At 43.6% G+C, this 14,297-nt stretch overlaps 1 protein-coding gene across 9 annotated transcripts in view; it reads right to left on the minus strand.

Moving 5' to 3' along the window:
* The window catches only part of MAP4K4 (mitogen-activated protein kinase kinase kinase kinase 4), a 165,515-nt gene that overhangs the window by 23,196 nt on the left and 128,022 nt on the right, over positions 1-14,297 (minus strand). For 4 of the 9 annotated variants that reach the window (XM_063339309.1, XM_063339340.1, XM_063339300.1 and 1 more), the window contains exons 13-20: positions 13,691-13,852; positions 11,506-11,592; positions 10,618-10,836; positions 6,369-6,530; positions 4,135-4,365; positions 3,110-3,216; positions 2,009-2,160; positions 1,213-1,310 (exon numbers count right to left, since the gene is read on the minus strand). In XM_063339309.1, the coding sequence (XP_063195379.1) occupies positions 1,213-1,310; positions 2,009-2,160; positions 3,110-3,216; positions 4,135-4,365; positions 6,369-6,530; positions 10,618-10,836; positions 11,506-11,592; positions 13,691-13,852 (1,218 nt within the window). The remainder of the gene's footprint in view (positions 1-1,212; positions 1,311-2,008; positions 2,161-3,109; positions 3,217-4,134; positions 4,366-6,368; positions 6,531-10,617; positions 10,837-11,505; positions 11,593-13,690; positions 13,853-14,297) is intronic. The other 5 variants (XM_063339325.1, XM_063339367.1, XM_063339349.1 and 2 more) reach the window with 3 other exon arrangements.

Here is a 14,297-nt window from a genome sequence, read left to right on the forward strand (position 1 = left end):
GTGTTTACATAGCCCCAGTAGTATCATTTCCTTCGATTTATTCATTCCTGATAGTTACCAAAAGTCACTTTCTGATAAATTAAAGCACCAAAAGTCAACCTAACAAGGCCTTGACATATTATAGAAAAATGCATACCCTGAATCCAAACTATCCTGATTATGACTTCAGTTTATCCCATTATATCATCTGGAGGACGTATACAAGCAGCTGGACCTAATCACACAGAGTGGTTGACTCTCACAGTTCATTTTCCTAAACTTTGCAGGTTAATAGCATCCACCACAAGAGATATAGGGAGCAAGGTAGCAGAAAGATCCTAAGACTTATTGAGCCACCCAAGGCACAGTCACAGAGAGCTGATCTCCTTGAAACCTTCTGATCCATTTCCAGTTGCATGGATCCGCACTGAGGAGTTCACCTGAGAGGTCAGATTCATTAGCACCAGCTCAGTTGCACGCGACTGTCAAACAGTATGGGACATAAGCTGCTTTTCCACCTGCAGCCTGGAGTGTGGGCAAACCAGGTTTGCAGTGAGTGCAATCTGCTCTTAATTGTGTAGCTGTGCTTCATTTAGCTGAATGCAGTTTATGGCAAATACTTCACACGTTATACTATCAGAAGTGAAGGACCAACCCCTATGTTTCTTTAAGAAAGCAGCTTTAACTGACAGATTTGAGTGCTGGTGCAGTATCACAATGGCAAGAGAAAAAAGTTTTAAGGAAAGTTGGAAATACTGTGAAAACCCACTGTGATCCCCCAGATACAACTGCACATAGAGCTGTAATCAACTGCAACATCAGTCAGATAAAGAAAACGTCAGAAATCTTTCATGGAAAATAGCAACAATTTAAGGTCTTACCACTTCTCCCTGCACCATTCAGCCCAGCATTGGCGCATTCAGGTCAAATGCATGATCATTGGTCCAGCCCCAGGAAGGAAGCACAGGATCGAAAGAGAAAGGCAAAGGTTAGGAAGGAAGAAGACCGGAGAGCAGAAACCAATTCCAGAAGCAGAGCAAATTCTAATGTTTAAAGTACTGTGATGTGTGCAGGCAATTGCAGAGCCCAGGACATGCTGCTGTGCCCACAGATCCAAACTCCAATTCAAGCTGAAGTTCACCCCCAAAGGCATCGTGAATGGAAGCTCACACCGTATTTTTTGTGGGCCTACCTGAAAGAGGCAGGGGACAAGGGAAAGTGGATGCCACTTACAGCAGGCTTGATAGGTCTGAAGACTTCCTTTTTCTCTTCAGGCTTTTTAGGTGCACTTTCATGACGCTGTGACGGCGAACCCTCTGATTTGGATGATGCTGCATGTGTCAAGACCCCGAAAGGAACACAGAACAAAACACATTAAGCAGGGAGCTAAAATATGTTTTCTTACTTCACTTTGGAGTGGGGAAGAGAGGTGAGAAGGCTATCAGGCACTGCCTGACAGCAAGACAGAAGTTTTACTGGTTCATTATTGCATTGTCCCTGAAGGACTATACAAAAACCATCATAAGCTGTGATTGGTATACATGACCTATGACTAAAGCCAAAGTAAGCAGTCACACAGTTGTAAATCAAAGAGGGTAACTCGAGTGTGGCCACAAGCTGTGAAACCAGCATCAGCATCCAGCGTACACCAGCTGAGACCTATCTGTAGCAGTCTGCAGCTCTTCAGCAACCACCAAGGTGACAGGCAACAAGCATCAAAAGATGCCCTTGCACATGGGAGGAGGGGAGCTATAAAAGCATGGAGATCGGGCTGTTTGCACATGGGAAAATGCAGCAGTGACTGAACATGAATTAGAGAATGCTGGAACACTTTCACGTCAACTTCTGCACCCACTGTCTTTCCCAAGGAAGGACATACAGCCAAGGAGGGTACTGTAGGCTAACCCATCTTTGATACTGCATGTTCAAAGGTCTTTCCCAGTGAGGGTTATCATCCTTCATTACTGAATGTTGTGCAACTCAATAAATGTAGAAACACGACATTACAAAGGGTAGAGGAAGAACTTACATCTCATCCGGAACCTCTCTCCAGACCCACTCTGAGAGCCGGGATGGGAGCCAGGCTGTGAGCCAGAGTTGCTTGAACCCGAAGAACTGCCACTGCCCGGCCTTGGTACGAGCTTCTCCACCCTTTCCCACAGCAGACGAGGCTCTATATTGCTGTATCAGGGGAGGGAGGCAAGTCTTTGTCACAACGCTTCAGTTTCAGATTCCCGTTTCTAAACTCAGCCATCACTCTTCCTCAATGTTTTGCTAATAACTTATCTGAAAGAGGACTTAGCACTGAGCTGAGGGCATTAGTGATGCTGCACAACACAAGCAGTGGCTCCCTTTGAAATACCTATTACCTTATTTAGGATGGTAAAAAAAAAAAAACTTTAGGTGGGTGTAAGCTATTGTTTTTATTTGGAACTGTCTACCTGCCATTCTTATGTATCTAAACCTAAAGCGGACAGTTCTCTCAGCCTGCATGCAGCAGGTTTGAAATTGGCTCAGAAGTACCATGGCCACCCAAGCAGTAGCCAAAAAAACCAGCACTACCTGTCCCTCTAAAATACCCTTAGCCCCATCCAGTGAGACAATTCAGGGGTGGCCTGTCCACAGCGCTCTGCTGAGCTTTGGAGCCAGCCCCTTCCTGACCTGAGATGCTCTGTGGCACAGCTCATGGATGCTCCTCTCCCTCCTAAAGTCTGGTTCTGGCTGAGAGGCCAGAAAGTTTCTGAGATCAGTTTCCTTCAGATGTTACAAACACTTCTGCTGCCAGTAATCCCCACAAATACACCCAAGATGACCTGCTGCACCAAAAGGCAGAATGTTCATGAATAGCCACATTTTTTCAGTAATCTTAAGGGTATTTTGAAATTATTGCAAAAGCTACATACAGTGCAGGCAACTCAAAGCAGGAGAGGGAAGAAGAAATTTTGCCATTGTTTGTTGGCACATGTGATACACCAAGGGGAATTAATATTAATCATCACTGAAAAGGGATCCAAATTCATCTTCCTCTCATATCCAACAGACAATGCCAAAAGCTCTCTGAAAATGCCTGGCTTTCCTTGAGCCTTTTCCTTCCAACACAGGAAAGGCAAGGACATGTAGGCTTACAAACCTCGTGGAGTTTCTTTGACCTGCTTGGTTATTTTGCTGCCCACTGCCCTGCAGGGGAGAATCACGGCGGGACAGGACTGGTGATCGAGACGTTGTTCTCACAGGTACCTTGGGAGAAAAAAGGTTGTATTAAAACCATGAAGAGGAGAGAGAGAAGAGGAAAACTGAATCTCTTCTGCTACAGAATATATTCTTAAGATTTTAACAACACTTAATCTAAGTCCAAGCTAGCATCAACAACCAAAAGCAACAAACACCCACAAAACCAAGAGCCTTAGTTGGGATGCTGTCCAGATTTTGAAGAGAACTCAAAGTTTAGTCTTAAGTAGTGTTGAATAGTTACCACACAAACACATACACACCTCGCTACCCTCCAACTACTGAGACATTTAAAAAGAATATGGCATTTTGACTGAAGCAGGGGAGGCACAAAGCAATTTGCTGAAACAGCATGAGAATTAGGAGAATAAGCTCAGGGGAACCAAACAAATGCCCGGGAATGGATCAGCAGAAGGCAAAGACTGGTGAGGGAGCAAGAATATACTCAGAAGAAGCAAATCCCAGTGGATGGGAGGGGGGTGGGGTGGGAGGGAGAGAGGAGGAAAGATATTGAATGTTTCCTTTTTGTTCAGTTCCATCTCTATTTTAAATACATGTATGATTCATAGTTTGGGCTGATACCAGATGAAGAAGAAAATTAACTCTGAGCAATAACCTCAGGGATATTTTTAATTCTTTTCTGAATATAGTAATGATTTGTTAACTTTGCATAATAAATTGTCTCTCTGAAATAGCTGCATTCTGTAAATCATTGCCAATTTTATATGAAGCTTCAATATTGTACTTAAGGTTGGTTACCATTAACCCATCGACTGAACGCCTACATTATGATCTGCCTTCCAAAATACTGTTACCAATGCTGGCACAAGGGCACGGTCTTCCCAGTGCCCAGGGTATCACATCCTTAAAAAAAATAATAATTAATAATAAAAAAAAATAGCACACATCTGTCTTTCTACTCCTTACCCTTGGAGGCACCTCGTCACTGTCTGATCTAGCCCAAGCCTTTTGGGTGGGGTCGGGTACCTCCGACTTAGAGTCAGAACTCTGATTTAGCACTTCACTGCGTGAAGGTGGATATGGGTCCTGGGAACGAAGATGGTGATGAGCAAATTTGGGAGAAGGGTCACTGAAGGAATGGGATCGCGAGACAGGGGAAACATTGTTCTTGAGAGATGCCAGATGGGACCACTGTACCTTACAAGAAAACAAAACATAAAACATTCAATGCGCTCAGTATAACTGGCTTTCCAATTAACACAGAATAAAGGCAGGTGGGGCGGGCAAGACAAATTGGTTATGGCATTAGGTAAGCGTGGGGTGGAATCAATGCACTTAAAAGCAAGGCAAGCGCCCAAAGAACGTAACAGACTGAAATACAGCACATATGCATTTTTTTTGAGATACGCTCTCCACATACACATACACCGGTGCCCAGAAGAAAAGGCGACCTGATATCTGCACCGTGAGCCTGAGTCCAAAGGCCACGCAAGACAGAAGCTGCCTGCTGTTCTCCGGTCTTCAGTGGGCTTTGGTCAGGTCTCATGGTAGCATTGGTGGGCTGGGAAATTTGAAGTGGATATCCAATTGAAGAAATGTACAAAATTAAAGAATGCTGTAAAATGTGCAAACTGACAGACATTTACGTTACCTAATAAATTTAGGAACTAGATACAGTTCCAAACTTTTGGAAAGACCATAACACAAAAGCCTTTATTCCTTTACAGTCATTGCAATATATATAAAAAACCGTAATATATATTGTATATAGTATACATATGTACAATGCATATTATACTTACACCATATATGTACCATATACTGTACATATATACATATCTATACACAAACTAAGCACACACGTACACGCACACATATTCAATTACACATACTAAGAAGGCACAACAGTGACTACGGAGTTAAAACTCTGTTGGGATTTCCACTGAAATTCATATTGACCCTTCAGCCTACTCCTTCCTTGTGAGTAAACCTGCATTTCAGAGTTAATTTCTGAAACTGAGGAGGAGGAAAGGTTGTAACTGAGGAACACACTGTTTTCACACCTGATAATTAAGCAAAGCTTCGCTTTCAACCCCAGTTTCAGCAGGCTGGTTCTATTTGTTTTTATATGATTATTATTTCCTCAATTTTAATACACACAGCTGTTGAAGAGCCTGATTATCCCTAATATGAGTGGAAGACCCAGACTGTAAAAATAACTGGCACAGAGAGCATGACGATACAAGTCCAATATTTTGAAATAGTCATAGAGGTTTGAATAAAAGCCAGGAATTAATGAGTAAGAGACGAAGTTCTGTTCTGATTTCTCCCACTCTCCCGTCTGCTCAAATTCTCCTGTTGCCCAAAAGGGTTGCAATACCTAGTCACAATCAGGGACGGTTTTAGCTTGCAATGTCATCAACAGATTTAATTTGGGAGAGGAAAATTCTGCATGGAAACAGAGGAACTGAATGCAGAATTATACCGTTTAATTTAGCATATCTAAATCACTCAGAATTTATGGGCTATGTCTAAGTTTTAGACAACGGTTACTTTTTAAATTCATGCTGTTAATTCCTATGAGATACAGATACCGAGGATCTGGAGGCTCTCCATTAGAAAACAGCAGAGTGATGGCAGCCACACAGCTCAATGGTTTCAATCTCTTTTTGATTTTCCAGGGGCGGAACAGAGCTCTATTTAGCAACTGACAACAAACTTGCTTTTCTTAGTCATGTTTTGTATATCTCTCTGAAGCAGCGCTCATACTATTAAAACCCACTTGTTTAGTTAGCTTTTTCCACAAGAATTTAAAAAACTAAGCCAGCTCACTTCTTTGCTGAGCATCCTCTTTGGCAGTAAGTACCTTGTACAGATCAAATTCTGAATCGTAGAAGTGTACTGCAACTGTCACCAGTGTTTAGCCCACCATTCCTGTTGCACAGACAGTAACAGTAATGCAACAGCTCTAATCTAACTGTAATATCAAGAAAAACCCCACACCAAAACCATAAATCTATCAGTTTATCAATAAAATAAGCAAAAATAGATAAAGAGCAATCTACCATATAAACTGCTTTGCACAACAGCACTACCCTTTACCTAAGGCCTTCTATGCACCAAGATCTGCAAATCTGAAGGAAACATGTTGGGACTTCTGCATTTCCTCCAGGCTCACTGAGATTTTCCTGGGCACTTACCTGGGGCTCCATCGGCCTCTGCAGGGCAGGCTGAGCAGGTTCTGAGTTTCCATTGGAAAAGGACTCTGATCTTGAAGGCACTGGTGGCTCCAACACTTTGCCCATCTGTTTAGATTGCGCTTCAGGGGAGCCCTGGTTAGTTTTTCTAAATCTTTCCTCCACCTAAGCCAAAATAAACGGAGGTTAAGCCTAGAGTCAGTAAAACCAATTACAGTAGAAATACGAAGGTGACTACCACCTTTCCTTTACCATAAAGAAACCACATACATTTGGGACTTGGCAGGATTTTTTCCCTACAGCTTTCACCAGTAACGTAAAACACAGAGTGAACTGCACCAAAGCAGCAAGTAAGCCAATATGGAAAATCCATACTAGGAAATAGGTTACAGCAGGCAGTAAGATGTGAAGTGATATGATGGAAGATCATTATGAGGCTTCTTTCTGTCTAGACTACTTACAGTATTTTCCTCAGAGACAAAAGGATATATGAAAATAGAAACAACTTTACAATACAGAAGTACGTTTCCCATTGCTACCCCTTACTGTAGTTACTCACCTTACTCAACCAACGTTATTTAATTATCTCCTCTCCTGAGCTTGTCTCTTTGACAGTGCAAGAAGAGACAGGATATGCTTCTCTACCTGGTAATAGTGGAGGCTCTTCAGCTTTAGGTACGAAACTGTAGGACTGGTCATCCTCTCTCTTATCAGATAGTCCCAGAACAACCTCACAGACCGGAGAGAACAGCCCCAGCAGCTTATTTCTGGTTCTCAGGGATGTGTAGAAGTGATCGTACACTAACCTAGAGAGCTTTTCGAGGGGAAGACTAGATCAGAAAGTGCTCAGTCCTCAAAAGAACATCAAGCGAGGTCCCCACACAGAAACATCTTCCAAGGCCACAGCATTGCGAACAAAGCAAGCAATAAAAAGGGTAAGAAACAGAGGGAGGCTTAAGGCAGAAAAGAAATATCCTCCCATTTCAGAAGATGGTCTCTTGCTAGAATCAGGGCAGCACGTGTGTTTCTGCCAGGGGAGCCGCCGCTGAGGAACGCTGGACTCCAAGCACTTTATCCAAGTGTTGAAGAAAGATCAAACTGGCAGCTTGAGCTGATTTCATTTGCTGAGATGCTGCTCACGAGATTTGCTTTAACCCTTGCACCTTGAAGCACAAAACCAGTATTGGGGTGGTTTCCTAATTGTTCCCTAGCAGTGATGGTCTGGAGACACTGTTGTTCATATACCCATGTCAGAAGACAGAGGCAAGTTTCCAGGACTCCTTAGCTGGGATGCTTTACAAACCTGCCCCTGCTTTCCAAAATTTGAGGATGGTAACAGTTTGCCTATGGGAACAAGCAGACAAGCTTCTGCCAGGTCTACACAAAACACATCATGTCTGGGGAAATACAACAATAATGGAGGCAAATATCTTCACCATACAATCATTTTTCACCATCATGTTCAACTTCATAGAGCCATCCCTTTAAAGTTTAAAAAACAGGCCAGACTCCTTGTTATGAATAGAACAAGGAAAAGCCCCAAGTCTTTCTGTCTGAAGGAAAAGGCTTTCATGTCTCTAGCTGTAGATGATAGGAGGTTTCCTTCACAAAGCACACAAGCTGCACAAGCCATAAGTCCTTAAAACCAGGCAAGAGGTGGGAAGGAGAACACCAGTTCATCCCTGCATAAGAACAGGCCCTGTTCCAGTCATCTGACTGTCTGGATGAGAAAATGGTATTAAGCCTCATTTCTTGCTCTAATCTCTCCCGTTTCCCAGAGCCAATCTTAGAATTCATTTTCCTTATATCCCCCATTGCCACTGGAATGGGAAAAAAACCCCCAACACTCTAATCCGCATTAGACTTCGCCAGAACAGGAAAGTTAGCCCACTTTGGTTTATCATCCTAATGGTCAACATCTCCGTAGATGGAGACTTTCTCCGGGGAGCAGTATACCTGAAAGTATGAGGCACAGAATATTCGCTCCAACTTCAATGTCAAGAATGACATGAAAGTTAATGCCTGCTTTTAGGATTAACTGGTGCTGCTCCCACCAAGATATCATGGCTATACTTCTACTTCACACGTACACAGTGATCTCTGAAGATCTGACTATTAACACGATTTTTCTGTGCCTTCGCTTTAATCCTTCTAGCTAGAGCAATTACAAAAGAAAAAGACCACAACAGAAAAATAGTTGAGTCAGTGGTTCTGCTAAAGGATGTAACACTTTGAATCTTTAGGAGTTTCTCTCCTTTTCAACTCTGAAAGGAAAATGGGGAGATGAGGAACAGAGACAGTTCTGCACACAACCCCCAGTATCAATATAGGCTGGGGGATGAAGGGCTTGAGAGCAGCCCTGCCGAGAAGGACTTAGGGGTACTGGTGGGTGAAAAGCTGGTCATGAGCTGACAATGGGCGCTCACAGCCCAGAAAGCCAACTGCATCCTGGGCTGCATCAAAAGAAGTGTGGCCAGCAGATCCAGAGAGGTGATTCTCTACTCTGCTCTAATGAGACCCCACCTGGAGTACTGCATCCAGCTTTGGAGCCCTTGGCACAGGAAAGACATGGACCTGCTCCAGCAGGTCCAGAGGAAGGCCACAAAAATGATCAGAGGGCTGGAGCACCCCTCCTATGAGGACAGGCTGAGAGAGTTGGGGTTGTTCAGCCTGGAGAAGAGAAGGGTCCAGGAAGACCTTATAGTGGCCTCCCAGTACTTAAAGGGGACTTATGAGAAAGATGGGGACAAACTTTTTAGCAGGGCCTGTTGCAACAGGACAACGAGTAATGGTTTTAAGCTAAAAGAGGGTAAATTTAGACTAGATACCAGGAAGAAATTTTTTATGGTAAGGGTGGTGAAACCCTGGAACAGGTTTTCCAGAGAGGTGGTAGATGCCTATCCCTGGAAACATTCAAGGTCAGGTTTGACAGGGCTCTGAGCAACCTGATCTAGTTGAAGATGTCCCTGCTTACTGCAGGGGGGTTGGACTAGATGACCTTTAAAGGTCCTCTCCAACCCAAACCATTCTATGATTTTATCCCTCCAAAGCTAGCCTTCAGGTTGGACAAGAGTGCTGGACCGGCACTGTGCTTACACCAAGGCGGGCCAGGCGCAAGGACAGGAGGGGGCCGGTTCCATGCCTGCACCACCACATACTAGACAAGTCTGAACTTCTTCCAGGAGAGAGAGACATACCAGATACTTAAGCCAGCAAGAGGAATGGATGAGATAGCACAAACATGGTTTATGAAGAACTCGGATGACAGCATCTACAAGAAAATGAGTTTGTGCTCACCAAGCCCGAACATCTATACTTCAAACGCAATGAAGCACTACTGGACAAAGGTGGACCAAAAGCTATTTTATCATGTTCAACAGCCCCAAGGATTTTTTTGTTCTCGTTCCAAACTGTATTTACCTAGTCCTCACATGCCAGTGACGAATGTTATTAAGAGCTTTGACCAGTATTGCCCAGTCTAGTGGTTTGTGGGCAGTATGGTGCTCAAGGGAAACATAAGAATAAGACTGCTGAGAGAGAGCCAAATATGCATCAAAGAAGCAATTACTTGCTTAGCAATGTTACCTGTGGACCAGTGAAGACAGGGGGCCATTCACTGAAACAAACAGCACTGTGATGATTTCAGATCGACTTGTGCATGCCCGAAGTCCAAGAAGGCAGCACCACAGAGTTTCATAAGAGTAGGATGTGATCTCAGAAGAGAGTACTTAACATTTCAAAAATGAAACTAATGAAATTCAGGTTTGTGTTCATAAGAAGGAAATTTCCAAGAGCATGGGCTAAGGCACCAAATGGGTAAACAGGTGCTGTGTGCAAGCATCCCTTATAGGTTCATGCTTTCCAGTTGCCTCCCAATTTCTAATCGCCAGTAGCTGCCAGCGACACAGATAGCCAGCTGCACCAATGCTTCCTGTGAAAACATGTCTGATGAAGTACAGATGAGATTAACTTCCTGGTGTGAGGCCTTCAAAACCAGGTCCCCTCAGCCTGCAGCCTTCCAGAACTTCTTTCCACCCTTCATACCTCAAAACTCTGAACTCCAATGATTGCAATAATACTCAGAAATAGCCCTTGGGTTTGGAAACCAGCGAGCAACATTTTAAAATATCCTGCCCCTTATGAGTGACACTTGGGCCTCCGACTGTACTACAGCAGAACCACAGTGACCACGATGCCAACAAGTAGGGGCACAGGAGCAGGTAGCAGATTCCTGCCCACAAGCAGGACTTACCTCTCGCGCTCTTTCAGCAGGCTCATAGTGGGATTTTGGCTCAGGGGTATGATAGCTTTGCTTATTTCTTTCTTGCTGCTGCTGTTGCTGCTGTTGCTGCTGCTGCTGCTGCCGCCTGTGATCATGCTGCAGCGACAGGAGGTAGGCTTGCTCCTGCTGCAACTGGCGCTGGAGTCGCTCCGCCTGCCGGTGTTCCTCCATCTCTCGCCATCTGTATTCCTTTGAGAGAATGTGTTGAGTAATTCAAGACATGACATTGAACTTATGGTGGATGTGTCCCTATCCAACCCGTTAAAAATGCACCTTTCTGGTTGTTGTTTTTTTTTTTTTTTTAATTTTATTATTTCATTGTTAAAGTGTAGCCAAGAGCTATGTTAGACCAATATGGCATGTGTCTCGTGTTGGGCAAGTTGAGAGTGTACTGCTAAGCTTGATGTGATTGGAGAGTTATGTCAAAACTGATTTTTATTAAAGGAAAAAAAAAGAGTTAATTATACTAAATCCGGTGTAAAGTTCATAAAACAATGATTTAGACCAACACTAGGCCATTGTATCCCGGGGTGGATTTACATATCATGTGTGCTTTTGATCTGCAACATAAGCACTCTAGTTCTTCACTGAATGCCAAGGTCTGTTCAGAAACTCGACCACCACACCAGAACTGTTCCACTTTAACATAAAGCCTCCTCTTACCGCCCAGAAAGCGGTGTGACCATACAGCACTTCTCATATGTGCCTGTCAGCTCACAACGCTAGCATAAATGGCCTTTTAGTCAAGCTCCTTTTTTGTCATACTGTCAGTGCAGCTGTGCCCGACTGAGGGAAGCCTAGGACTGGCCGGATAAATGGATCCTATAGCTACTGAACAAAACAGATACAGTGCTTTACCAGTAACATGGCCTGCTCCTGGAGCAGCTGCTGCTGTAGAATTTCCAAGTGCCGCTGCTCCTCTTCTAGCTGTCGCCTGATATACTCCTGTCACATAGAAATTACCCAGCAATAAATTTATTCAAAAGGAATGCATCAGAACCCCCTGGGTGGAACACCACACGCTACTTCCCCAGTTCAGCTTTAACGAGAAACGCACTTCAGGATGGATTAGTGCCTGCAGAACAATTTAGGAAGCCCTGCCTTCTAAGTATCAGATTTTGGCCCCTTCCATTCTGGAATTTGGACTCCTGCAAATGTTGCCGGCACGGGCCAGAGCTCGTTTACGTATTTTGGAAGTGGTTTCAAGAAGCAGCAAAATGCACTTGAAGGTTTTGGAAAGTTAAAACACAGCAAGTCTGACTCAACACAGCCAACACAAAGTCACATGCAAGTTGTATTAAACATTAGTTTGTTGCACTGGTGCGATGAACTGTTAGCAACAGCTAGAGCCAGGCGTAGTGTAGGCGGACCTGGAGCAAGCTCCCCCACAGGGGCTCTGCCAAGTCCGGCGGGGACCTGCCCTGCCATCTCCCCTGCCGCCCTCACCAGAAGCTTCTCCTGAGCAGACGCTGCCGGCCTTGCTGAATTATGCGATGGTTATGACACAAACAAACATCCACCAGGAAACAGATATTAGACCAAACTCGCTTGCTCTTGCGATCTAGCCATCTCTTCACCTGCAGCCTCAACAGGTCGAGACATTTACCCCGCTTGCTTCGCCTGACCCCCTGGAAGAACTCTGAAGCACCAAACCCAAGCTGGTAACATCCTACCATGCAATTAATGGAAGTATGTAACATGTGCATGCGCACACACACAAGCACACGCACACATTTACAGTGTATGCATAAAGAAATTAATGGATCAGTGATACAGTGATGGGAGCTATAGAAAGTCTTGTGACAGACTGATGAGATACACTATACTGTTGTTACGCACATTGGCTGAGCCATGGTTCGGGTTAATAAAAATTCTAAGAGGGGGCATGTCTTTTCTTCAAGAAAAAATTCAGAGTGGTTCAGCTTGGCCACATCAATTAACCATTTGTCATTATTGGCACTGTGCGTAATTTGCATTTCAACAGTTTAAGAAGCAGCTGGGGGAATACCCGGTGTCTGCCCAAAAGCAAATTGCTGTGCTGTAATTAGAGATTTTCCATATATTTATTCCCATTGGTTAGTCTTCTCTCCTTTCGACTCAAAAATCTTTGAAATATACACAAACACAATAAAATTGCCCAGTAACACAATCATCAACGATCTCAAATACAGTGACTTTACGTAAGAAAAAATTAAGGTCTATCAGGCCAAAACCAGCATTCCTGAAATTAATGGGAAATTTACAATCAGCCTCCAGGACGGTAGTTTTGGCCCTTTATTTGGAATCAGTATTTTGCAGTACATGCATGGTAATTATTACCCTGATTATCACCCTGATTAAAGTTTTTAAAGGATTTGAAAACATGCAGATTTCATGCATAAATACAGCAACTGAATTTCACAGTCTAAAAGGTTTCTCACCTGTACTTTCAACGTATTAAGGACACACTGACACAACTTAAGATATACTTGCTGCCTGAATTGGCATACACTGTTAGAGCCGTTTTTAAATAGACAGAATAAGAGAGAGAAAGATTGCATATTTAATTTTTAGGAAGGAAAACTCTCTGCAGCTCAAAGGTTCCAACTCGGATCCAGAATATTCAAAGTTTATGACAAGCCTCTGACCAATTCTGGGTGCCAGAAGCTGACGCGCAACAGAGCTGCCATTCTCTGGGAGGCCACCTGAACAGGGGCATGTCCTGCAAGAACCACTGATCCAGCAGGACAAGCCTAGAAACGATTTTGAGCTCAGTGATGATTTCACCAATTCTGATGGTTTTAAGTCAAGCCCAGGAGCACAAGCTGAATTTAGAATAAGTACTGCAACGAGACTTCTTTTTTTTGGGAAACATTGAGGCTGCCAGAGTTTTCCATAAAGCCCTACTATCTACGTTAGTGCGTTTGCTGTCAGAGACAACAAAGATGAAAGGGTCAGTGTTAGGTTGCCTCTAAGCTGCTTTAGGCTTATTAATTTTTTAAAAATTAAATTAGAATTTAGAAGAAACAAACCTATTGTGCATATATCTGTATCATGGACTCACCTGCTCCCTTTCTACCCTCCTCTTTTCCTCCTCTGCCCTTCTTCTCTCTTCCTCTTCCTTACGCCTCCTCTCCATTTCTTCCAGACGTCTCTTTTCTTCCTGTTCTCTCCGCCTTTGCTCACGCTCTTGTTGCCTTCGAGCTTCCCGTTCTCTTCTTTGTTGCTACAAAAAGGGAAAAGAAACCACAAAGTTTTACTTTTGTTGTTATCAAAGAAAGAGGTGGGGTTGTTTTCTACTGTGAAGAGAGGGATTCACCAGGACTGGCAAGCTCTGCAACTGAGTGACAAAACACTTTATGCAAGTGTTCCACCAGGAAACTAACTCGTACCTAGCACACAAATATCCCTAAAAGCAGCCTCGCTTACTCTCTCTGGTTTCTTCATGGACACACACAGAGTCACGTACCCTATTCCTGACAACCAGGGTGTGGAAGCTCAGTGCTGCTCTTCAAGAGAGGCTCACACTGAAATCTCAATCTTTGAACAACTGTTGAACTCAAATCTTAAAGTGACAATTTTCTTTACTTCAACACATTATCTAAATGTTGCCAAAAGGAAATTATCAGCCTCACCGAAATCAGCTAAAACTCAAATGACAACTCTCTGAG

The sequence above is a fragment of the Chroicocephalus ridibundus genome, chromosome 1 (genome assembly GCF_963924245.1).
Source record: "Chroicocephalus ridibundus chromosome 1, bChrRid1.1, whole genome shotgun sequence".
Lineage (NCBI taxonomy): Eukaryota > Metazoa > Chordata > Aves > Charadriiformes > Laridae > Chroicocephalus > Chroicocephalus ridibundus.